Raw genomic sequence first — 27,564 nt, 5'->3', positions numbered from 1 at the left:
GTAAATTTAACTGAACAATACAATTTAGTTCATCAAGTAAAACCCAATTTTGATGCCCACATATTTGTTGCAACTTGGACCAAGCATCATGAGCAGTGGTTGAAGCGGCAATGAGCGACATAACCGGTTCGGAGACAGATGCAAGGATGGCGTGAAGGATTAGCCTATCTTGTCAGAGCCAACGCCAAAAATTCGAATTGGAGACACTTTCAGAAGATGAACCAACAGAAGAGATGCTAGTAGAAAGGGTTCATGATAGACATACGATTGTACCGTTAAGATGGCCCTGGAAGTCATAGCTAATGAGCAATGACATCAATTGGGCGTGCCAAGAAGGGAAGTTGGAAGGTGTAAGCTTCAAAGGAAGCTGGGCCATTAGGGGGAAAAAAAAAACTCATTAGAGAAAGAACTCTGATACCATATAGAAAATGTAGAACACTTTCATTGATGTAGGGATGTCCTATATATAGGACTTGTATAAGGTATAGCTGTTACAAATTCAAAAGTATTTAAATATCAAATCAAGAAGATCCTAAACTGTCGAATACAAAAAAATATTCAAGTAATACAATTGAAGAACTCCAGATCATCGCAGACTATCGGATATCAGCCAATCTTCAATTGTTAGGATTCTCGGCAATTCAGTAACTGGCAAAACCGTCGACGATTTGCTGAAACCATCAACGGTTTTCTCTTGAAAAACATTTTGTCTAAAATCATCAAAACAACCATCGAAGGATATATTGAAACCATCAACGGTTTTCTCCTGAAAAATATTTTATCTAAAATCGTCAAAACAACCATCGAAAGATATATTGAAACCATCAACGATTTTCTAGAAAATTACGCAATTTCCTTTATAGTATGACCATAGTTGTATTAGCGTAAAGTTGATTGCTACTTATATCCAACATTACAAATACAAATGACTTCCAATACTTGCATAAAAGTAATAACTCAAATAATAAATGTTGATGAATTTCTAAACACATAAAAGACCTATTTATAATATTGTCATTTATCATATTAGATTTAATCCATATTCCTTTTCCAAGATCATCCTTCTTTAAAAATGTTATCATCGACTCTTTCCCTTTGATAATAGTTACGTCCTCCCAAAAATTCTTATGATTATTTTCTCGTGAGGAGGCTGGTTAAGTGTTTGATTCTTACTTTCTTGAGCCTTGTGACTTTCTATGCACCGTGTGGCCGAATAATGGGCTTTCACATTGCATTCTTTGGAGGATAAACACCGTCAAAGTTTCATCCCTGACCATCCTAAATTTTAAAACTCCAATTGCCAAAGAGTAGTCTCTCCCAGTTGTCTAACATTTTTCAGAACATCTTCTGGAAAAGTCTTCTCCACTTTAGACAGAAATCAAAGTTCAGAATTCCAATTTTCCAATTTCGATCTGGGTAGCAATAAAGAAGAAAGGAAAGATTCCACTTCCATGCCTCACAAAAACCTGTCTCCACCGTGCACAAAAACATAGCAGCCTTGATACATTAATAATACACATTCTATAGCACAAATCAGCCCAGGGAAATTTGTCTTTCGTTTCTTACACTATAAATTTGTAAGTAAACATAATCTTATATCAGAGCAGCTTCATAAATGACATGTACTGTTGAGAATATGTATGAACTTTCAGGACTCACTGCAGCGAAGGTGGCGGTGGCGGTGGCGGCGACGACAGTGGCAGCAACAATGCTATAAGTAATAGGCATACAAGTAACTGGGTTGATATGTGAGGAATAAAAATCTGAAAATAATTCACAAATGAATTTACATTGCAGCTGCTTCCAACAAGTCTGAACAGAATAAAGAATGACAAACAAGAAATTTCTGGTGAAATTTTTTTTTCCCATTTATGGATTTACAAGGCAGCTGCTTTCATCAAGAGCAAGCAACCTACTAAGAATATACACTTTCTTTCTCAACCCCCACACAAGGCAAAGTTAGGGAAAAAAAATAAATGTAAAATCAAGTAAAAAATAATAATAAAAAAAAAAGAAAAGAAAAGAAAAGGAAGCCCACAATCAAACCCCTGTAGTTCTCTCATCTTCAACAAAACCCCCAATAAGATAAAAAGCCAAATCTAATATGACCTTCCCTGTGATTGAAACTGAAATCTTGAAAAGAACTTTTCATTTACATTTGATTGCTCCCACATGTCAACGAGCTAAGTCATCACTCCCAAGACCAAAACTCGACTTCTCAACCATTCGGACATTATACTGTTCATATACCCTGGCCCTGTTCTCTGCCCACCACTGCTCTGCTTGTTTCTCACTAAATCTCTTCCGGCTGCATTCAGACAGTAATCTATGGTTTTAATTTGCACTAGAAGAATCACAATTTGGTGATTTCAAGAACATGAAAGAAAAAAAAAAACATCATTACGGAAATTATAGCACTTTGACAAGGGGCATAAACAACTGAGTGATCAGTTTATTGGGGCAGGCTTTGGGGATTTTTAAGAGCCTCTTTATTTGTGGAAAACCCTTCTCATTTTCATCTTTAATTTTGAAAATAATTACAAAAAAATGCAACCCCCTTTTCCAAATTTTAGATATTTGTGCAGAAAAATTAAGAACTGGAAAACAGAAGTTTTGATTTTGTAATTATTTGAAAAATGAAAAATGAAAAATGAAAAAGGTTTTCCATAGGTGAACGTGCCCTTATTTTCCCCCTTCTTATTTGGAAAAAGAGAGGGAGAGGATACATGTTATGACATCATATGGACAATGGAATTGCTCTATTTTCTTCCATTGAATCCTCCTTCGTATATACAACTCAAAAGCAGTTGATTGCTATTAATATTTATCTACTGATAATTCATAAAATACTTACAAATAATATGACATCAATGCTGCCCTTGGGAGCATGGATTTGGGACCTTGAATTTGGTTTTGAGTGGATTTGGATAAATTTTAATACAATTTTGTATTACATCTTATCCAAATCTAAAGGCTATCCAAGCATAGGGTAAGGGTTTCAACATTGCATCACACAAACAAGTTTTACTTATAGTCTATGCTGAAGTAACATATAGTTCCACAACCAAATAAATTGGAAATGAAGTAGTGATTTCATAAGAAAAATATGCAGTAAATGGATTAACTCTTGGTATTCTTTCATTAGGTTGAAAAAATCAATCGCCATTCCATTTCAATTCCCATGTTTGGCACTAATATGTGCAATAGAAATGGAATGAGTATAAAATTACCATTTCCCCCCAACTTATAAATATTATTACTATAGCTTTAGTTATTTATTTTAATTTACTTATATATCTACTCTATTTCAAAGTTTTTTATACTGTTGTGTTTTTCATATATAACATAATATAATACAATTATTATAATTATATTTTGTGTATTAATATATACACTTGATGTGTCATCATTTTATTCATGTATCATTATTTCTATGTATTTGTTAAGTATAAGAATAACATAAGTTATGTGCTATTCCTGCAGGAGAAAAGAAATTATTGGCCGAAAGATGAATCAAACATGGAACAGAATATTTATTCTTGTGAACCAAATATCTATGGCTGAAAGTTGAATAAAACATGGAACAGAATATTTATTCTTGTAAACCAAACATCATGTGAGGTTCTCAAGACTCCGCCAGAATAGGGTTTGGAGTGGACACATGAGTTGTATGCAGCCTAATAACAGATACACCACTCAGGTAGGATTGGCCATTTTTGTTCCTTGGCCAACCTTCCTGAGGGGTTAATATAATGGGTAAACCAATCAGTTGCAATTAACACAAAAATAGCCAATTGGAAAGCAATCATAATGCTTCTAACCCTCTAAACTGCAGACAGATGAACGATCCCTCTAGCAGCCAAAAAATTGTAAGAGATTTCATGGAGGGATTTTACCATGAATTCATTTGATTCTATATGACCTTTATCAGTTCTTCTACTTCTGATTTGGACATGGAGAGCACATGAATTTCTTTTCACATAACAAATGGGTAGGTAGGATCATGAATATTTTTATGTAAAGACATATTGCTTTATAGATTCACACCTAATGTGTTTCTAAAGACAGTGATGGTGTCATATATGGCATCTTACATTAAGGGGAATAAAAATAAAATAATTTCTCTCTTGGATAGATGGCCAAGTGGTTGATAGCTCTGATCTTGAAAAAAAAATATAGTTCTTTGTGAGTTCTAGAATCATTCAAAGGTCTGAAAAACATCTATGAATTGAAAGATTCGAATGATCAAGTCTGAAATCAGTTGTTACAACCAAGAGGTTCATTTGAAAAAACTGAAAACCTTGCTGTTGGATGATCATGATACTTCTGGAAAACTGAAATTCTTGATCAATGGAGGATGAATATCACAATTTTTGTCCAATGACGGTGTGTTTGTTCCATAGGCTAGGCTTGGACAAGATATCTATAAACTATGTTTGGTACAACACCATCATAGGATTGGGTGGGCTAGAGGGAGGCTTCTTGGCCCCCTCCTCTATGGGAGTTAAAAGTCTTTAAAACCAAAAAGCAAAAAAACATAAAAATAAAAATAAAGGAAAGAAAATTGCATCAATGTCCTATCCTAACCCATGCAGATAGTAGAAGTAGAACAAACCACGGACAGGATAATTATCCAATCCAATATAGTCCAGAGCTGTTCAGTGCAATCCAATCCTATAAAACCTTACCATGTGAAACAAACATACCCTAGAATACTGAAATGGAGCATTGACTTTGGAATAAAACAACTATTGTTATTCCTGAATTAGGTTCATAAAAAATGAATAGCCATTCCATTCCAATTCCCGTGTTTGGCATGCTCTAAGATGTGCAGTAGAGATTGAAATAGCTACAAAATTATCATTTGCCCTCACTTATAATTATTATTATTATAATTATTATATTATTCTAAGTTGTATAATTTATCATTAGTTATTGTATATTTATTATATAACTTTTTACTATATTTATTTTCTAATTGTACATATTATTATTTTTAATTTTATGAATTTTTTTTTAATTTATCTATTTAATATAATATCATTTTATTATATTTTTATCTATTCATACGTTATTATTTCGATGTAATTAATATTAAAAAATAGAAATCTCATAATATGCTATATTTCTATCCCATCCATATTATGAAAAATAATATGAGATAAAAGACAAATCAAACATGCAATGTAATCTCTATTTTAGTCAACAATACACCATGTTGGTACTCAAGGGCACTGTGCACAAGGCTCCCACCAAAGCGGAGTCTGTAGAGGATGAGGGTATGCAGCCTGATGCTTTGCATGCACAGAGGCTGTTTTAGTGACTCAACCCCACAAGGCTTAGGCAGTTAGGCCACAATGGTAACTTTAAACATGTGCCAAGGACCATCTTTGGAATGAGTGCTCAAGTGCACCTAGACAATTGACTTGTGCCAATAAATTGGCTAGGCCTGGATGAGAGCATTAAGCCCCCAAAGGAACCACACTGATGACCTAGACATTCCAAGCCAATGATATTCATAGTGTGTACAACACAATCTAGATTTAGCCAAGAAAGTTAACAAGTTTCAAATGCAAAAGCATACATCCAAAAGGGCATGAGCTGAAGATAAATTAAATACCTGAAGCGAACACGCTTAAGATCTTTATTCCCTCCAGGCAAGGAGGTGAATGTAATATACACACCAGGCTCGTCTTGCTCAACCCATTCATTATCATGCCGGGGTTCACCTTCTTTTGTTTTAGCACCATTTCTTGTCATTGCTTCAGGTTGGCCTAGTTTGTTCTGACCTGAATTGCGGTTACTGCTGGTGCTAGAGCCATTAGAAAGCAACTGGCTGCTTAACCCATTTGAGTCCAAATCTTGGCATGTTAATTGATCATTCAATTGGTCAATAACAGTGTTGGAAATATCACTGGAGGCAGGATTGGAGCCAAAGGAAGTGAGTGAAGGTGTTTTGATGTTCCGAGCTGCTCCCACAGGCAGCCTTTCAGCCATGTCCTTCAACTGTTTTGCATAAAATGACAAAATGGATAAATTCAGCAACATGATGCAAATATATATATATATATATATATATATATATATATATTTAAAAAGAAATAATAGAGCGATATAGTTTTCAACAATCACCAATTAGGATTCCAAATATCATTCAAGCATTTCATTCACTGCATGGGCAGTTAATAGGGTCATTAATTCCACTGCTAAGTAAAATCAAGGACAACGTTAAAGCTTGATACACATTGTTGGCCCACAACCTAATAGCTTAAGATTTTAGGTAAAGTTGTAATCTAACATGGTATCAGAGCTGGTTACAAGGAGGTCCTGGGCTCTAGTCTTGTTGCCTGCATTTACTGTGTGTTGTTCCAAACAAATTATTGTGCTCTCTATCATGGGTGTTATTTATCACGCATTTATCTCTCCACGTGCTGTCGAGCTGCACATGCGGGGGAGTGTTAAAGCTTGATATACATTGTTGGCCACAACCAAATAGCTTAAGCTTTTAGATAAAGTGGTAATCTAATAGACAATGCAACAAGCATAGCATATGTTATAAATGAGTAGAAAATCATTAAGTTGTATGTCCAATGGTCACAAAAGTTTAAAAGACAGCAGGATTTTTTATATTAGTCCTTTTTCACAAGTGCATTGCATGTGAGTGATTGCTCATTAGTAATATAACTGTAAGATTTTCAAAGTAACGACCAAGATGAGAATTAAGAAACAAGCGGATGGAAACTTGTCCATGAGAACAACTGGGTTTGGAAGATATACTCCTGTGTTATGATTGAGTGATATCTGTTATAAGTATGTTTAGATTTCTAGGAACTGGTCCAAGTTTGCTTTGGGACCATTTGCGATAGCTTTGAAGTAAAAGTGATTTTATACTATAACCCAATGTTTTATATGCTAGAATGGAAAGGATTGGGAGTGGAATGGAATGAAAAACTACAAGAAAAATATTTAAAATTATAAAGATCAATTCTATGCTTTGAAAAATTGAAGCTTTAGATGGTGGAGCACCCACAGCCATATCGGATTCGTTGGTCCAATAAACGGCAGGAAGTATTTGTGGCAGCAAGGTGATTGTTCACTTTTTCAATTGGAATCTCATAATATGGTCTGTTTGGTGTGATGTAGTATCGATGGGCAAATGCTACATTCTACTTGGTTGGCCTCGGCAAAATTATCAAAGTGCTGTCTATGATGAGCATAACAATACCTGCTCTTTCTACACCAAAATTGGTGACAAGAAGAAGAAGCTAGTTTTGAAGCCCATAAAGAATGATTTGACAAACAGGGGGAAGGAGGAAACACAGATCAATAATTTTGATAAAGCAAACTAACATGACACTGTTGCTGAAAATGAGAATGGCTTAATAAACCTGATAAGTGTTTCCTTGATTGGAAATCAAGTTATGGCAGACGTAGCTATGGGGACATTTACTCTATGTTACTACAATAGCAAGTCAAGGAACTAATGTTAATGTTGACCCTGTTTCCATGAATGGTTGTGGCAACAAGGAGGCTTTTGATGATCATCATATCATATGAAAAATTTACAAAGTACTTATGGAAAAAACCTAGGTGCAATGGGGTAATGTGCCCCTTCCATTAAAACTGTATCACGTAAGCTTGTGTGTGGTATCATATTGCTTATGCGACAAGGTTTTTGTGGCGGAGACATGGTACCCTGGAGCATGTTTCTCATACTTGCTGTCACCAAAGCCATATCAAGAGTGAGACAGCAAAAAAAGCATGTTTTAGAGGACAAGAATGCTGGAAAGTGCAGGATGCTCAATGAGCTCCAGGTACAAACGCAAATGTGAGCCAAGAAGAATCTGTGATCACCATTGCAAGAGAAAGGATCAAGTGAGGACTTGGGCATAGAATTGAAGTGACAAAGATGATGCATAATAGGGAAAATCTCCATAGTGGTTACATACAGGGGGGAAATGTGGCAAAAAAAGGCAATGGTATACACAAAATTAAAGAAAAAATAAATGATACTCATTTCAATTTATGGTCATATGGAAAAAAATGCCTGACCATTGGAACTCTTAGATATGCAACAAGAGCTTATGTTGATGAGACCCAAATGTATGAATCATTAAAGATGGCAAGTTGTACAATAGTGAGTTTCTTCTAACCAAGGAGTGATGTAGCGTGTCATGGACATGAAGATCTCAAAGGCTAAAAGGAATCACCCTTGCCAAGATCTGCCTAAAGTGTCAAGAAGTCACGCCCATGCAGCGGAAAGACTACACCAAGTCCAGTCCAGCCGTATTCATCTTCATCCAAGGAAACACTCAAATGTCAAACCCAGTGCTCAAGTCTCACGGCTCAACAGCTCTTGATCCAACTAAGGTCGTTGCTGAGGAACCCAGACCAGAACAGCAAGGGAGTTAAATTCACATTCCACTTGCACTAAGGGTAACTCTCATCCCCACAGCACAATACTCATGTCAATGTACCCATCACTTACCACCCACTGGTCGGAACTAGGGGAAGTGACACCATACACTACTTGAGCAGGACACATGAAGGATTAACACCCTTCAATAGTCCAACCAGATCTAGATCACTGCCGAACTGAATATCCAATGACCAAGAGAGGACGGACATCAAACCTCTGGTCTAAGAGTAGCGCAAGATCTCATTCCCAAATGGGTCGTTCATGGGACTCTCAATCCCATATGGAAGCACAAGACACCCCTCAATGATGTCAAGAGCTCGGCCCTGAGCTCTCCTCAGGGTGCTTGCATAAGTACCAAATAGGATACCAGGGAAGGTAGGCTGCTCACCTAGTGTCCTCCCCCGCCCCCCACAAAAAAAGTAATGTCTCTAAAGTATTTGTGTTCATGTAAGAGTAAACACAAGGGATCTAATGATCATACATCTTGGTTTGAGAACATCACCTCAAGTATTGTTCAGACCAACCACAACATCACAGTGATGTACCAAAACCATCCCCATGACATCTTCATAGTCACATCAACAGTTAACCAGCCAGAATCCTATATCAAGACTGTGTGTCAGGGTCGCAAAACTCTAAGACCCTGACAGTGCTAAATGTAGAAATATGTATTGTATATTACTGGTATCTAGGGCATTTTCTGCGTTTGAGGAATGAATTGGAATTGAAATTGAGTTTACAGTTTTACCCTCCTTCGAGAATCTCCCACATCAGATAATTACTCTCAAAACAAGGGTTGTTTCAACAACCCAGCAAGAAACTATTTCAATCTTTCCCAAAGCTTTCAAAGTCTCAAATAAATTATTTCAAATGAAGCAGTGAAAGAATATAAATGGAGCAGTAGCAAGCATGGTCTTAGTTTTCGACAAAATTCTTGAAATTTTTGCTTTATTCACCCTTGAAATAAAAAAAATGGCTATTGATTTCCATCTAACAAAATTCCAATCAAAATTTCAACGAATCATCAGAAATTTATCAAAATATTAAAAGTTCAGAAAAACTTGTCGAAATTCCAACCATAGCATGAAATTTTCTTCGAATTCAAATGTGAGACTTAAACATAAAGTGAAATTTCTCTCTTAATTTATCTTTTTTTTTTCTTTTTTTTATTGAAACCAAAGATTATTACAAAGGCTTATGAAATTATATGAAAAATTAAAGGTAGATATCAGAAAAAACATTTTATTCAACCATTTAAGTTCACTTATCTTTATTTATACATATTAACTAAATAAGTTTAATGCAAATATTATATTACAGCTACTGCACCTCATAGACAACATGCCTGTTATTGACAAATTTAATTTTAATATATTAGTTCAAATACTTGCATTATTATGTCTATTAACCATTTTTAAAGTTTCATAAGAGAATTCCATGCTTTAGTTCTAATTTCCATCATTTTTTAAAATATAAATCAAAACTGACACTGAAATTCAGGTTTCCATCAAGATTCCCATACTTTTGAAGCTTCAAAATGTTGGTGGAAATTAAAATTTCCGACCTTTGTAGCAAGAGATCACCAAAATAACCTTAAAATTGAGCATGATTTGTTATCTTGAGTTCCAATATATAACACCATATTCAAATGGTCATTTCATATTGTGTGGAAAGATTTTTTTTTTTTTTTTTTTTTTTAACTTACCTCCATTACAATGTTGCAAAAGAAAAAAAAAAATTATTTCAATGGGATATCCACAGAAAATAATATCATAAATTCATATATAAGATTAATTGGTGTAATCATTTTTTATTCATTTTTATCCATACCTGGGAAGTAAGAGATTTTATCACTTCCTTTGCTGCGTTGCATTTTGCACTTTCTTCCTCTGCAATAGTGATTGCCTCCTTCAGTTGCTTAGTTGTTCTTTCCAGCTCAATTTCTTGAAGTTGGGCTTTACGAGTAAGATTTTCCACCTAACAGATAGATTTTGGTCAAACAAAATGTAGTGTAAACACATAGCAAACAATTACAAGTGCTCATTAGGTTCATAGTAAGGGAAACATCTATTGGTCCTACAGCGCAGCAGGAACTACAATTTGAGATTAACAGTTGGCCCCCTCATGAGCATACGAAATTTAAAAAAAAAAAAAAATGAGCTTAGTGACAGCCTTTGCTGTTTCCTAGGTAAGCTTCTAAGACCTCTGACTGAAACTCTGAACCATTGGCATTAAAACTTAAAATGTCTGGTATCATACAAATTTTTAGTTCAAGAAAATTAACAATTAGAAAAGTTACAACAAAACCATCCACAGCACCATATAAGTAATATTGACAGGTTTGACTATTGCCTCTAATCCCAATTGACCCAAACCCAACCAGTTATCATTTGCAAGATCTTACTGAAATATTGCTTTTAAGGTCATTCAGAATATCTACAATCAATATCTAGAAAAGCATAGGCATACTGCAAGGTATTTTAACCCTGATGAGATTAGGCATATGCTTAAGGCATTAAAGCTTAAGCTTTTTGGGGATTTTATGTTTATTATTAAATAAATAAATTACATATATACCGAAAAAAATAAAGAAAACTAAAAATAATTTTTTTGAAAAAACAAACATGAGAGTTTGATATTTTAGACTATGCCTCGGGCTATTTTAGACAATTCTCAACTTAAAGAAGATAAGCCTTTTAAAACATTGTTTTCAAAAATATGTACTATATAATACTTTTAAACACTAACATTTTCCTTCTCTAATCATCTTTACCTTTCTAGGATTGGTCGAGGACAAACATGCAAATTCAATCTAGACAAAACTGACTAATTGATTGTAGGATTAGCATTTAAAATAAGCAGACAGGTGTGTGAGTTGTGATTGTGCAAATTCAATCTAAACCATACCCAACCAATCATAGCTTTTTTATAGAAAAATCATCTGAATTAAGCATCAATCCATCAACTATACTGAAACCTTGGTTTCATAAACAAAGAAACTTCAGAAACCAAAACAACTGTTTTTTGAAGCCTCAATAATGGCAGTGAAGAAATTAAAAAGTGCCTACAATTTATTTCACCATTTCAGCTTAAACGTTTTTCACTTCATTAAAGGTTTCCTAAAATGAAATATTAAAATCTTACATCTGAATCCAGAATGAGATGAGTTTCTTTTTATCTCCAACTGATAAAAATGTTCAGTGTCCTCGTACACTTGCACATGTTGATATCAAGCATAGGATGCATCCAAGCAGATGGCCGCCTATTTTCACATCCCAAATTCTGTTCACTATTCACTTTGTTAATCCCTTCCCAGTTAATGACTCCAGCATCCTGCCCACAGCTCCCTTTATTGAATTAAGGTTAAAATAAAAAAGGAAGAAAATGGAGCCTCCAATCTCCGAAAAGATCATCCTTCACTCTTCCAGTGACTGATAGAGGTTGGTGGGGCTCCCTATACAAGAGCAATTTTTAATCTCATTGCTTTATAAGTTTAAAAAAGGTGAATTTTTTTTTTTTTTTTTAAATAACATGGCTTTCTCCCAGATCTTCAAAGCAGACAGAAAGACAGTTACATTTCAAATGGCCAGTGATTTGAAAGACCTTCAAAAACTGGAGAAATCAGGGAAAAGGGCATCATTCTTCACCCATTTTTTGGTTGAAAAAATGGGGTTACTCATGGGTTAGAACATTCAGAGTTCTGAAAGGGTTTTACTTTTGTGGTATGCACCTTAGGCCGACTAATCACTATTGAGAAATTCTTAGATACAGGAGGGAGGGATAGGAGGGAAGCTTTGAGATGGTGATTGTTCTTCAAGGTGCTATACAACCTTGCAATGGGAATTGATCTTGTCAGTCAGCACGCCATGCAGGCAGGTGCTCTCCAAAATACAAAAAAATGTGTTGCTCAATTTGGTGAAAGAATGTGAGAGGGCCCCAACTTTCAACGGACAGTCCTATATACTTAACTACGCAGATATGGTGAAATTTGGTGGTCCCTCTGGGAAAAATGGAGATTTTCTGGTAACTTTGGCCAGAATGCACGGAAGGGTGCTAATTCCAATTTGGATACTCCGGATTAAGCAAGAGTGATTTGTGGCCTGCATCTTGGATAAATCCTTTTAGAATTTGGAATGGAAGGGGCCGTGGAAAGGACAAAGCAATATAGGCCAGATGATAATGGGCTGGAGCCTGGAAGTCAAGTATACCATTATGCATTTTGGGCCTGAAGGCCTAATTATAAGGCCAGCAAACCCTGATACTCGACCTTACAATTAAAAAAAAGGAAATTAGGCTGGCAAAGTACAACAAACAAAAATAACAAACCAAGCTTTAAGTCCCACTAGGTGGGGTTGGCTACATGAATCCTTTTTTGCCAATTTATATGATCTTGGACAATTTCCTCCAATAATTTGGGGGCTGCTAAATCCTTACTCACTATCTTACTCCAAGTTATTTTACGTCTAACCCTACCCCTTCTATAACCACAAATAGTAACTAACTCACTCATCTTTGGCCTACGTGGCACATGCCCAAACCATCACAGCCGCCCTTCTCTTATTTGATCTTCTACAGGTTCTATGTCTAATTTACCGTGAATATGTTAATGTGGGTTAAAAAAACCTAACGCGCAACTCTTTGTTGGTTACAGGAGTTGTTAGCTGAGATGAAAAAGAATAAGATTATGATGCAGCGACTAAGCAAGGGACGGAGATCACTTACAAGGGTGCTAGAAGCTTATCAAATACCCAAAAAGGCATCTATTGACAACCTCACAAGAATCAGTGTGCTTTGATACTCAATTGAGCAATGAAATGTAGTGTAGTTAGAAGCAGGTGGAGGTCCAACCTCATCAAAGGTATGTGGAGGAAGAAGTCCAATTTAAACAAAGTCAGGTAACAGTTCCCACTACATTTGAGCTTTATAAGTGATGAAAGCTGCAAAGAAATTGAGATAACAGTCATGGCAACAGCTCTCATTGAACAACATCCAAATTCTAGCTTATAGCCATTGGGATGTGTCTGGAACTCAGTAAGATCGCCTTATTTTTTAACAGGAACAGGAATTTGATGAAATTTATAAGAGAAAATTTGCTGCTGGACAAAACTCAAGATCATGACTCCCCCATGCCTCCCTGGCTGGGTTTGAGTGATTCTGAATAATTTGATGAAGCAAGGTAGTCTCCTAACAGGAGAGTATTGCATGCTGGAAGAGAAAAGGGATTTATAAGAGAATAGGGTTTTTTATGGTTCTTCTAAATCTGGGCGGTATGGGACTGATTTAGTAGAGATTTCTAGGTTGAAGTGAGTCTTGTGGCCAAGGGAAATTTTGCTCGTCCTATTCTTTCAGGTAGTCATGAACCTACTCCCTGTTCATTATTCTCCGTTTACTACTTCTGATGCTTATACTGCAAAGGAATTTCCAGGTACTCAAGGGGAGGATTTTAACTCTAAGACATCTAACCCACACCCATTGATACCATAAATGAAATGATCCAGCGAGTAAGGTTGTGAAGGAGGGGTACCTTAGAAATACTTGGGGATGAAGGGCACAGTCGGGGCCTACAGGACACAGGAATTATTGGAGAGGATGGGGTGTAAGTTACTGAGTCCTCTAGATTAGGATTTGAAGGTTGTTGTGATTTCTAGAACCTATAAGCCAGGGGGGGAAAAAAAAAAAGAGGGTGGAGAAGAGACTACAAAAATTAGCATCTCCTATCCAATTTTTTTTGTTTTTTTTTGCGGGGAGGGGGGAGGAGGGAAGACAAGTGGGGGTAGCAAGGTTTCAAGATGAGGTAGTTGAGTTAGAATGCTAGATTTTTCAGGAGTCTGGTTAAATGTTGTGAGATTAGGGAGATTATTCGCAACACTTCCCCTAATGTTGTTACACTACAAGAGTTTAAATTGGAAATTGTGGATGTGTTTCTTATTAGAAGTATTTGGGACTCTAGGTTTTCAGATAGGTTTCCTTTAGCTTCTACTGGATGTTCTGGGGGCATTCTGGTTATTTGGGACACTAAGTTTGCTTGTAAGTTGGAAGATTTGTTAGGCTCCTATTCTGCATCTGTTTTGTTAGATGTACTAGATTGCCTTTTCAACTATAAGGATTGCAGTGCACTTCCCTTTAAACTTGGATGGAGGGTGACTCAAGTTTCTCCCACTCCAACGTATCATATAACAAGTATCAAATCACATTTTACATTACATTTGCATCTCTGTTGGAGTTTTTCGATGATTTAGCTGTCTATAATCATGCTCCTTGAACCTTAAAACTTCTTCGTTAGCAGCAGAAGTCTAAGCCAAAACAAACATATAAGACCACTTTATTATACATACTGTTCTAATCATAGAACTTCTATACCATATTTCCCCTCTTAGAGGATCAGAGTATAAATAGAAAATGGAAATTTTAGGACAATAAAAATTATCAAATGATTGCATACATAAAAGAACATAAAAAGTGAAAAGAAAAAAAAATTGTTGGGCAAAATGAGACAACATTTTCTTTCTTAGTAATAATGCTGGCATTCTATGTTAGTTAAAAAAATTAAGTATGACATCATGTACTCTGAAGAAAAATCAGTAAAAAATAAAGTGCAATGCCATGTGCTGGCAGATGTAAGATGAAAAGTGAAGGTACAATTGTATGAATGCATTCCATGCTATTACAATACTCTCATCAGTTGCTCGTCACTCATTTCAAGTAAAACCAACTACAATCTATTAGCAGATATTCCCTAGTACAAATTGCCTAAAGAAGCAGTCCAGTTGAGCATTAGAGTGTGACTGTGTGACCAGACAAAGCTCACATCAATTAAATCCACTATTCATAGGCAATGATGCATTGAATATTTGAGAAATTGAACCATGATTTTACATCTCACAAGCCCCAATAGTAGGACTACACATACAAATCTACATAATTAAAGGGTGTACACATTATCTCCAAGGCATCTAGCCACACCCATTGATGCCATAGATGAAAGGAATTATTCAGAAAGTAAGGTTTTGAGGAGGGGCACCTTAGAACTACTTGGGGATGAGATGGACAGTAGGGGCCTACAGGCCACAGGAGTTCTTGGAGAGGCTGGGGTGTAATTTAGTGAGTCCTCTAGGCTAAAATTTGAAGTTCGTTGTGACTCCTAGAACCTGTGAGCTGGGGAAAAAAGAGGGTGGACTGGTGGAGAAGGAATTACAAAAATTAGCATCTCCTATCAACTTTTTTTAGGAGGGGGGGGGGGGGGGGGGGGGGTGGGGTGGGGATGATGTTGTGAAGGAGAAGACAGCTGGGGTAGCAAGGTTTCAAGATGAGGTAGTTGAGTTGGAATGCTAGATTCTTGGGAGTCTGGTTAAATGTTGTGAGGTTAGGGAGATTATTCTAAAAATTGTAGATGTGTTTCGAAGTATTTGGGACTCTAGGTTTTCAGATAGGTTTCCTTTAGCTTCTACTGCCTATTCTTCGGGTGTTCTGGTTATTTGGGACACTAGGTTTGCTCGTAAAATTGGATGATTCATTAGGCTCCTATTTTGCATCTGTTTTGTTAGCTGTGCTAGATTGCCTTTTCAACTATAGGAATTGCAGTGCAGTTCCCTTTGAACTTGGATGGGGGGTCGCTCAAGTTTCTCCCACTCCAACACATCATATAACAACTATCAAATCAAATTTCACATTAAATTTTCATCTCTGTTGGAGCTTTTCCATGATTTATTTATCCATAATCATGCTCCTTGAACTTTAAAACTTCTTCCTTAGAAGCTAAAGTCTAAACCAACACAAACATATAAGACCACTTCATCATACATACTGTTCAAATTGTAGAACATATAAGACCACTTTATCATACATACTGTTCTAATTATAGAACTTGCATACCATACTTCCCCTCTTAGAGGATCCAAGCATAAAAACAAAATGGAATTTTTGGGACTATAAATTAGCACATGATTACATACATAAAAGAATTTAAAAAGCAAAAAGAAAAAAAAAATTGTTGGGAAAAACGGGGCAACATTTTCTCCCTTAGTAATAATGCTGGCATTCTATATTAGTTAGAAAAAGCAAGTATGACATCATGTACCGAAAAATCAAGTATGATGTCAAGTACGTTGAAGAAAAACCAGTAAAAAATAAAGTGCAATGGCATGTGCTGGCAGATTTAAGATGAAAAGTGAAGGTATGATTGTATGAATGCATTCCATAATATTACAATACCCTCCTCAATTTCTCGTCACTTATTTCAAGAAAAACAAACTACAATATATTAGAAGATATTCGGGAAAAATACACCCATGGTCATTGAACTTTTTAACTACAAATCTCGATACCACTAGACTTCAATTTTGTGCACTAAGATCACCCAACTATGAAATTGTTGCAGTTTACGTCTTTCCGTCCAAAAATGATATCCCTCCGTTAAAAGTGCTCCTGTAGCAGTTCTAGACCGAGGGTGGGCCTTGGATCAACAGTAAGATTGCTCCTTTGTGACCGGTTGGCCATGGGTTTGAGTCCAAAGAAGCAGCCTCTCTCTATAAAAGTAGAGGTAAGGCTGCGTACACTGTGACGACACTCCCCTTACCCTCACGAAGCAGGGAGCCTTATGGCCCGGAGATGCCCTTTAGCAGTTCCAGACCCACGCTTACCACCATTTTCCTTTTTCTATAATTTTTTATTTATAATAAAAATAATAATAATAAAATTAATAATAATAATTTTTGAGAGATGAGATCATTATTAGGCGATCTGCAACCTCAACTCCAGCATGCTGCCGCTCTTTGCCCCTGTCGCAGCCACCGGCTTAGTCGTTTCATCAGTCGCTGCCTTGCTTGATGGCCGGCACAATGGTGCCCAAGAACAGATGAAGGTGGGGCAGCATTGGACAGGCTACTGGAAACAAAGGAGAAGGAGAAGAAGAAGAGCAAACGGAAGCCATGGTAGCTCGCTGCTGCAAGAAGAAGAAGAGGAAGATGATGATGCCACAGGAAGTACTCTGGATCCAGTTACACAAAACTCCCCTTCTTGGCAGTGCTCACATGGATCTGTTCCAATGATAGGGCTGCCTCTTGAAAGCCTGAAATCAGATTTAAACAAGGCAGCCATGACAGCTCGCCACTGCAAGAAGAAGAAGCTGATGCTGCTGGAAGTACTCCAGATCCAGGTACCCAAAACTACCCTTCACAGTGGTGCTCACATGGGTCTGTTCCAATGTTAGGGAGCCTTCGAAAGCCTGAAATCAGACTTAAACAAATCAGCCGTGGCAGCTCACCGCTCCAAGAAGAACCTGATGCCGCCGGAAGTACTCCAGATCGAAATACGCAAAACTACTCTTCACAGCAGCGCTCATATGGGTCTGGTGCTCAAATGGGTCTGTTCCAATGTTTGGGTGGCCTTCAAAAGCCCAAAATCAGATTTACAGAAGAAGCAGCTGATGCCGTCAGAAGTACTCTAGATCCAGGTACACAAAACTCCCCTTCAGGGAGGTGATCACATTGGTTTGCTCCAATGTTTGGGCAAAAGCCCGAAAGCAGATTTAAACACAAGGAAAAGGGAGGAGATTTTGACTTTGTTTCATCCAAGCAGAGGGCTTTAACTATTCAAATTTTTTTTTTTAAATCCACATTGAAGATTGAAGGTGGATCTCTTCAGTCTAGGATCTCTGTAGGAATTTCTTGGAACCACCTTCATGTTGGAGTTATGATTTTATCATTAATCAAGGATTCTTTTGATTAATGGAGGCCAGTATTGGAGAGGACATGCAGTGACACCTTTAACGGTGATGTTCAGCAAGAGAGGGGTGAGTGTGAGGGAAAATATTTTTATTATTATAAATAAAAAATTTTAAAAAAATAAAAAAAGCGGTAAGCGTGAGTCTCATAACTGCCACGTGAGCAATTTTAATGGAGGGGCGTCATTTAAGGACGGAAAGAGGGAAATTGCAACAACCGTAGTTGGGTAACCTTAGTGCAAAAAATTGAAGTTTAGTGATATCAGGATTTTTAGTTTAAAGTTCAGTGATCATGGGTGTATTTTACCCGCAGATAATCCCTTGTACAAATTGCCTAAAGAAACAGCCCAGTTGAGCATTAGTGTGTGACTGTTTGACCATACAAAGCTCACATAAATTAAATCCACTATTCATAGGCAATGATGCATTGAATATTTGAGAACTTGAACCATGATTTTATATCTCACAAGCCCCAATAGTAGGACTATACATACAAATTCACATAATTGAAGAGTGTTTACATTATAAATGATAGGCCGAGAATGACTTGAGGCTTGGCATGGTAACCTTGGAAATGTAAACTGACTTAAAATATTCTGCCATTCTTAAGTTTGACATGGATTTTTAAAATTTTTTTGGACAAATTCACTGACATTGGTAATGACCCATGTGATAGAGATCTGACAAACATTGTTACTACACTGAATGACAATTCTCCAATTATGGTTTATGAGTATTTGAGAATCAATATGTGGAAGAAAAGCAAGTAAATCAAGGAACTGACACAAATAGATTATTAACAAGGAATGGCAGTGATCTACCTGTGTTTTTAATTTGATAACCTCTTGACTAAGGTTATCATTTGTCATTTTTGCATCATCCACAACTATTTTTGGTGAAGTAAGGCCCCCCAGAGTCGGTGTTGGAGTAGTTGAACGAGGTGGACTGGGTCGTCTTGATATCGGTGATGTTGCTCGAGAGACAATTCTTGATCCAGGTACAGAAGCTGAGAAAAACTTCTTGGATGAACCAAACACAGGATTAAAAGATTTGGAGAAGTTAAGAGCCCCCCATTGGGAACCACCATTTGGAACAGGTGATACACGACTGCTATTAAACTCTAGTTTCTTATTCCTCTTAGAAAACCTGTTATCCCCTTGCTTCAAAGATTCCATTGAAGAAAATCTAGCAAGTTGTACACGAGATCTAGAATCCAGCTTCTCATCTTTTTCAATTAGCTCATTCATCCCATGATTCATGCTTCCTCTTCTACTCACAGATGAGTGAGATGAAGCATCAGTTTCAATGGTCTTCCTTAGTTTATTAGAACAATTATCACATACACGATAAGGTTTGTTGGGATTTGGTGCCATAGAAGCCTTCAAAGACTTCTTACTGCTACATGAATGGCAAAACACAAGCCCACAATTATAACAATTGTGGCGTTTTCTCTTGAAATTGAAAGGCAGGCGACAGCCAGAACACATCGACTGATCAATACCTGAGGCCCACTTATGAAGGCATATAGCTGCAGTGAAGTTGGTACCACACGCAATACTTTTGACTTGCTTGTCCTTCAAAGCCTCAACTAACGAGGGGGAATTTCTATCCTCTGTATCCCCATGACCTAATCGGCCATTTGCTCCCTTGCCCCAAGTGTAAACTTCAGTTCTTGAAGTTAAAACTGTAACATGATAAGCACCACAAGCTATCTCCTCCACAATATTCTTTGAGAGCTTTCCTTCAACACGGGAAGGAAGCTTCCCATCAGCATAAGGATTACCTAGCTGGCCATAAACAGGACTGCCCATCGTATAGACATGGCCTGAAGTTGCAAGAGCAATAGTCAGGCTATGTCCACAGGCAACACGGCAAAAGTTGGGGTCAACAAGAGCAGCAACACAGGTAGGCACAAGTTTCGATTCCTTGTTACCATGCCCCAGTCGACCTTTATCTCCATCTCCCCATGTAAACAGCTTCCCTGATGAGCAATTGCTGGAACTTGAGTTGCCAACCATGACTTCTACAACAGCAGCAGTATGCCAAACACCACAAGCCGCTTGCACAGTGCGGAGCCCCTTAAGGGATTCCACTTCTCTGGGTTTGGAAAGACTGTTTCGATCTCCATGGCCCAGAACACCAAATGTTCCATCGCCAAAAGTAAACAATTGTCCAGCAGAGGTTACAACAGCTGTATGCCAGGGTCCACAAGAGATTGATGACACGTTTATACCCTCCAATGGTCCATTTACCCTTTTTGGGACCCAGTGACTCACTTCATTCCCATGTCCAAGAAGACCAAAATTGTAAGTGCCATCACCCCATGTGTACAGATCACCTGAAAGTGTTACAGCACAGGTGTGGTACTCACCACATGCCACAAGCTCAATGTTTGTACTGCTGAGGGCTTCAATAAGCTTTGGGTGCAAAACATCAGAATCTACACCATGGCCAAGCCTGCCTCCAGATTCCTCGCCCCAGGAGAAAACCTCTCCTTGCTTAGTAACTAAAGCAGCGTGTTGTCCACCACAAGCTATGTTCTGAACATCAAGTACTACAGCAGATTCCAAGGCTTTTGGCAACAAAGAATCCATTTTGACACCAAAACAATTGCCAACTCTATGAGATCCACCACCCAAAACACCGTCCCCAGCACCCTCCCCCCATATAAAAACATCCCCCAATGCATCAGCATCACCAGAACCTTGGCTTGATGAGCTGACAGCACTTGATAAACTTACTCTAAATGCATCGACCCCTGTCATCCTCATAGGACCATGTACCCCATCTGAACCACCTGATGACAAAGAATTAACAGAAGCACTAGCAGAATCCGCAGGAAAGAAACCCTTGGGTGGCACAGCATATAATATCACATCTGAAAGTTGCTTATCCAAACCATTCCTAGGGGGGCTTTCATAAGGACTATGAATGCGAAAGTGATCTACACCATCCTGAATTGATGAGAATATTTTGTTAGTTAATAATTCTGAAGTGAAAAAAATATACATATCTGAATAATATACCCTTTGCATGCTATCATTGCTACCAAATGGAGAACTCAAGGGAGAACTTCTTCGTGTGTATGTTCTAGGACTGTTTGCTTCAGATGAAATTCCATCACTCCTTGATTCTGTTCTCCATTTTCGGTGATGGGCACGTGAAATCAATGCTTTTAGACCACTAAACCAGACGTCAGCTTCATCTTTATCCTTGCATATCTATCATGACATTGCCAAAATCAAAGAATTTCAGACAAAAAATTAATGGGAAAAGCCTGCTTGATAGGCAAATGCCAACCAATAACTGTACCCAAAAAAATAATGGGGATGGACGCAACCCCACCCCCACCCTCCCTCGAGAAAAAAAAAAAAGGATGTGTGTGTGTGTGTAAGAGAGAGAGAGAGAGAGAGACTAAAACCATTACCAAATCTAGTGACCTTTCATTATATATGAGGGAAAATGACTGGTACTCCTTCTCAGGCCGCGGATACCTTTGAAAGATAGGCTGGAAAAATTAGGCCCATTTTTAATCAGTACATACCAAGAATTTTTCGTTTCAATAGGACAGTCAAAAAGCTCAAGGAAAAACATGAAATCATAAAATATACATACAAACACACACGTGTGCACGTATATGACAAGTGTGTGCTACTGGAATGGGCCTATTGATGAACAGTATCATAACCCAAGGGATACTAATTGTCATGCACTATACAAGGTCCAAAACTTTTAAATTTGGGCAAAGTTAATTCAGTTTAAGCATTCAAAAGAGAAATTGTTTAGTGCAACAACAATTTGACATGTCTAGAGTTAGCACACACTTGATTATGAATATCTGATTAATGATTATTGTCCCTATATGATGGCAAAGATGGTTGAAGGCAACCTAGGGGTGGTTTACTCAAGTACCTCCTTTTAACAGATTTGAAAAGTTTACATTCTTGGGAGCTGTATTCCGAAGGTTAATTAGAAACTGAAATTTTGGATATAAAATTGTGGAATGTATGTGTGTGTGGGTGCAACCACTGCTTAGGGGAGAGACTTCTATGCTTTTATTTTTGCATTGTCCTTATTCTTGGTCCACTTGCAATAACTTGTTATTCTTTGTGGAGTTGGGGGAGGTGGGGTAAATTATTGACTGTTGCAGCCGCGCTATCACATTCTCCAAAAACTGCAGTATCAGAGTAAAGTAGCAATACAATAAATAAATAAATTAAATTAAATTACAATGAGAAACTTACAGTGCGCTGCCCAGATATAATTCTGGATATATGACTTAGTTTAAGGTGTTTCTCCTCTTTACCTGAGAACCATATCAACACAGATTCATCCTGAAAGAAAAAACAGAATCAAATATTTACATCATCAGAATTCGCACTATCATTTGATTGCATCATATAAAGGCAACATGCAAAAAATATACATAAGCATGCACGTATGCATGTCTATACACATACACAGAGAATACAAAGAGGCAGACAGAACAGACAGACATCTGTGTCACGGGTGGGCCAAATATTTCAGACCTTGCAAAGGGTTGTGCGGTGCTGGCTAAAGCACTCTTGCTTAGCTAGTTAACCAAAGATTGCCACAGTTTACCATAGAAACACATTCAAAGCAGTTGAATGAAAAGTAAGCAAAAGCAGTAAGCAATTCACAAAAATAAATGGCAAGCAAGCTGTAAACATTGAAGCAAAGTAATTCATTAAAAGCACCTCCTTAAGCAACGTGTGTTTAGCAAGGGTGACAAGTAGACCAAACATGTTTAAAAAATGCTAGTGAGTTTTACAAGATTGATGAACACTCACCCTCCCCCCTAAAAAGCTTTATATGCTATTTTAGCTCTGGCACTAGGAAACATCAAATCGTTCAAGGAGTCATACTCCCCATTTACACTAAGTCTTACACCTGTTTAAAGCATAAAACCTATACTACTATTTACATGATTATAACCCATCCCATGCATACAAGACAAGTGGTCATAGGCAAGCATACTTGAACAAGCTTGGCTCATGAAAATATGTGATGTAAATGTTCAATTGAAATGCATCGAGCTGTCAAGTTTCGTAGTTACTGATCAAATTACCTTCAGTTTAAGTTCTATAACTTTGAATACCTAGACTTGCCTGCACCCTACTCAAACCTCGTTAGGTCCAATATATATTCAGTCTAGGCGATAAGTCTTCCTCACCATTTATAATATGTCATGTACATCACAATGACCACCATATGCTTACTAACTCAGGCTCACCAAACACGCGACTGTTATACAAAATAATGTCATTAAATATCAAGTAATCAGTTATAACATGCCCTTTTTTGCTACAAATAGATTTTACCTGAGCATCCCCAAGAGCTTATCAGCAAGTTTATATCAAATTTCAAACTTCCTGCCATGAGTATTACACAAGTTTTTCTCGAACAAAGTGACAATCATCTTCAGTATGTTTCATGTGTTTATGGATGATTAGACTTGAGGCAATATGAATAGCAACTAGAATACCAAACATCAACTCCATAGTCTGAGAATGTGGAAAACTAGGTTCTTCCAACATGCTCTTTGTCCAAACCAGTTCACATGTAGTGTAGGCCATAGCCCAATGTTCCCACTCAGCACCACAATAGTTAGTTTCATAGTCTTCCAAGATACAAGGTTACCGCCAACAAATAAATAGTACCCACTAGTGGATATATTTTCAAAGGATTACCCTGCCCAATTTGCATTTGTATAACCCTGTATCCAATGGCAGCATCTCAGTGACTTGTTCGAGGAGAAGCAAGAAACTGGCTTATAACACTTGCTCCAAATATATTTGTTCAATTATTTGGTAAACTGGAAGACCTAATCAAAATGATAGGTCTCCCCTCTATTTATAATATATGCCAAGTACATAACAATGACCATAATACCCCTACTTATGCCTACTAGCATAGTAACAACACATGCACCTAACACTCCCCCTCAAGCTGGAGTATAGAAATCATATGCACCTAGCTTGTTACAAATGAATTTAAACAAGCATCCTTGAACACTTAAGTGAATAAACTGCAAGGTGGAATTTAGACTTCACACGAGTGGTTATAATGAGCTTCTGCGCAAGTTTCTCCCAAATAAAGTGGCAATTAACTTCAATGTGTTTTGTGCACTCATGGGACATCTGGTTGGGGGCTATATGAATAGCAACTTGATTATCACACCTCAACTCCATAGACTGAGAATTTTGAAAACCAAGTTTTTCCAATATGTTCTTTAACCAAACAAGTTCACATGTAGTGTGAACCATAGCCTGATGCTCTAATTCAGCCCTTGACCTACCACCACGGTCTGTTTCTTACCTTTCCAAGATACCAAGTTACTACCAACAAAAATACAATACCCAGGTTGTGGATTGTGAAAGGTGACCCAAACTAATCTGTATTTGTATATCCCTAGATATAAGCGTTACCCAGATCCCAATATAAGAGACCCTCCCACGTGCACCTTAGAGGCATCTCAAGTTGATTTAAGCATTCTGAGGAAATGTTCTCGAAGAATCAAGAAGCTAGATCACAAAACTTGTTGCAAAAGATATATTTTTTCGAGTAACTGTGAGACAGTTCAACTTTCCAACACCCCCAACAATCCAATCTCATCAAAAAGGTCAAGAACATGCTTCCTCTCCGACAAAACAGTTCCTATGCAAGATTTGGATACTTCCATGCCCAAGAAGTTTTCAATGGTCCTAAATGTCTGAAATTTAGTCTATTGAAAAATGCTTAGGCACTGGATGTCTTCATCAACATCACCAATAATCACAATACCATCGACATACACAACAAGAAGAATCCTACCTAGAGCAGAGCACTATTTGGTATTAACCAACTTAACCAACCAATTCAGTAAATTCAGTTTAATATTTTTAAATCAGTTTGTACAGTATAAAAATTAGGAAATTTCAGAAATTTGATTTCAACAACCCCTACTAGAAGCAATATGGTAGTACAATATAAAGTGATATGCTGCACATCGCTGAAGGCCAAACTCAAGCACTACTGCACTGAACCTATCAAACCATGCTCCAGGAGATTGCTTTAGACCAAAAAAGGATTTTTTGAGACAAGACACCAATACTAACTCCCCCTGAGAAACAATTAGGGTAAATGCTTCATAAAGACCTCGTCTTGAAGATCACCATGTAAGAAGGCATGCTCCACATCTACCTTCAGCAAAAGCCAATGGCAACTGGTTGCTACGGAGATGAACATAAGAACCAAGGTAATGGTGATGAGGGAGAATGTGTTAGATAGTTATCCTCTAGCAACAAGAGCATACACAAAGCCAACCACAGACTTTTTAGCAAAAAAGGTTACCAATTCCCAAGTGTCATCATACTGTACAACATGCATCTTTTGAACCATTCTACTCCTCCATCCAGAATAGAATAAGGCACTATATATAGATTAGGGAAGAGATACACTCAAGCATGGTCTTAAATTGCCACAAAATTGTCGAAACTTCCGTCGAAATTTCCGGTTTCCATCACCTTCGAAATCGAAATCACAGACGATTTCCGTCTTACATAATTTCCATCGAAATCTCAACGAATCATCCCTAAATTTATCGAAATCTCGAAATTTCAGCAAAACTTATCGAAATTTTAACTATAGAATGAAATTTCCTTGGAATTCAAATAAGAGATTTAGGAGTGAAGTGAAATTTCTCCCTTAAATTATTTTATTTATTTTTATTGAAACAAAAAATATTATGACAAATGCTTTTGAAATTATATAAAAAAAAAAACTTACGGCAACATTTTATTTAACCATTTATGTCTAAATCATCATTATTTGTACAATAAATAATATTTAAATGATTTATGAATTTCATTTGTATCCGCTGAATATGTTTACTATACATTATCTTACGAATATGTTTGAAACACATACTATATTACAACTTTTCAACCTCATACACAACATAGATGTGTTTAACTTGTAATATATTTGTCCTAAAACTTATATTATTATGTTTGCTAACCATTTCTAAAGTTTCACAAAGAATTACATGCTTTACTACTGATTTCCATTATTTTTTCGAATCGAAATTGAAATTGACATCAAAATTGAAATTTCCGTCGAAATTTTCGTACTTTTGGAGTTTCGAAATTTTAGTCGAAATCGAAATTTAAGACCTTGCACTCAAGTACTAATAAAAGAGTAATAGAAAAGCGACAAGAAATAATAGCAAATAAAATTAGAGATTCGATGTTGGGTACATATATTCTTTAACCTTTCTAGACAATAATAGGAAGATGAACATTATGAGAAGTATGTGGAAACCAAGCATAGCAATAGGAGCTCAAGGAGGCACTTGGACAACTAACACTCCAAGAACTTCAAGTCCCCCTCCTCTAAGATAGATATAGTATGTTGTTCTCCAATGGCCAAACCAATAAGGGTGATATCCATGGTGATTGCATTGGCGACGAATGGGGGCCTACATTAAGATCTTAGGGTGGCTCAATCATGCAACCTCCTTGTGCACATTCAGTACACTTGTGCCGAGTACTTTTACAATATCCATCCCTTCCTCCATGGTTACTTGAACCCCCTAAGAAGTCCTGCTAAGACTGCTACTACCAAGCTGGTAGCCAAAACCACCCTATGTAACAAAGGTAGACTTTTCAGAACTAGAGTGAGAGCAGGAAAACTTGGAACTTAGGAATGTGTGCTCAAGGCACGAAGTAAGTGAAAATAAATGTTAACAAAATAAGGGAACTCCTCACTACCAAGAATTTGAGATCAGTCAATTCAAACTTTGGTTTTACTATAAGGATTCAGCAGAATCTCATCTGCTCCCTCTACTTCTGCATCTTGCATACATTGGCTATCAGTGTTGCACAATGTTGAAGCATATCCTCGATGAACTCAACATCGTGCAACGCATGATAGTCATACACATCTATGCAGTCTAAGGTTCCATCAAGCTCCACAGCAAGTAGACAATTAATGTGCCTTCCTAACCCATATATTTTCTCTATTTGTTGTCATTGGGCCATGGTTTTAAATAACGGCCGCAACCGTTACGTAACGGTTTTTTTGGTTACCGATATCGTTACACACCGCGAAATCAGTAGGAAGAAAAATCACAATCATAGGGGCCATTACAGACCACGACCATTACGTAAAGGCCACTACGGCCATTACATAACTACTACAGGATTGTTATGCTAAAAAAAATATTTTATTTTTACTTTTTCTTCACAACTTATTGAAATTTCTGATTTCCTTCACCCTTGAAATCGAAATGACCGTCGATTTCCATTGAAATCTCAACGAATCATCCGAAATTTATCGAAATCTCGAAAGTTTAGCGAAACTTGTTGAAATTTTAACTATATGATGAAATTTTGTCAGATTTCAAATGAGAAATTTAAGAGTG

General features: G+C 37.1%; 1 protein-coding gene across 2 annotated transcripts in view; it reads right to left on the bottom strand.

Annotated features, from left to right (window-relative positions):
• Positions 1-1,843: 1,843 nt before the first annotated feature.
• Positions 1,844-27,564, bottom strand: part of LOC131149367 (PH, RCC1 and FYVE domains-containing protein 1) — a 31,256-nt gene continuing 5,535 nt past the window's right edge. For both annotated transcript variants that reach the window (XM_058099755.1, XM_058099756.1), the window contains 7 exons: positions 22,385-22,474; positions 21,568-21,648; positions 21,167-21,361; positions 18,962-21,094; positions 10,250-10,396; positions 5,621-6,006; positions 1,844-2,308 (listed from right to left, as the gene is read on the bottom strand). In XM_058099755.1, coding sequence (XP_057955738.1) covers positions 2,176-2,308; positions 5,621-6,006; positions 10,250-10,396; positions 18,962-21,094; positions 21,167-21,361; positions 21,568-21,648; positions 22,385-22,474 — 3,165 coding nt within the window. In that variant the 3' untranslated portion in view covers positions 1,844-2,175. The remainder of the gene's footprint in view (positions 2,309-5,620; positions 6,007-10,249; positions 10,397-18,961; positions 21,095-21,166; positions 21,362-21,567; positions 21,649-22,384; positions 22,475-27,564) is intronic.

Source organism: Malania oleifera, chromosome 2 (genome assembly GCF_029873635.1).
Source record: "Malania oleifera isolate guangnan ecotype guangnan chromosome 2, ASM2987363v1, whole genome shotgun sequence".
Taxonomy (NCBI): Eukaryota; Viridiplantae; Streptophyta; class Magnoliopsida; order Santalales; family Ximeniaceae; genus Malania; species Malania oleifera.
This window is presented reverse-complemented; position numbering and strand designations above follow the sequence as displayed.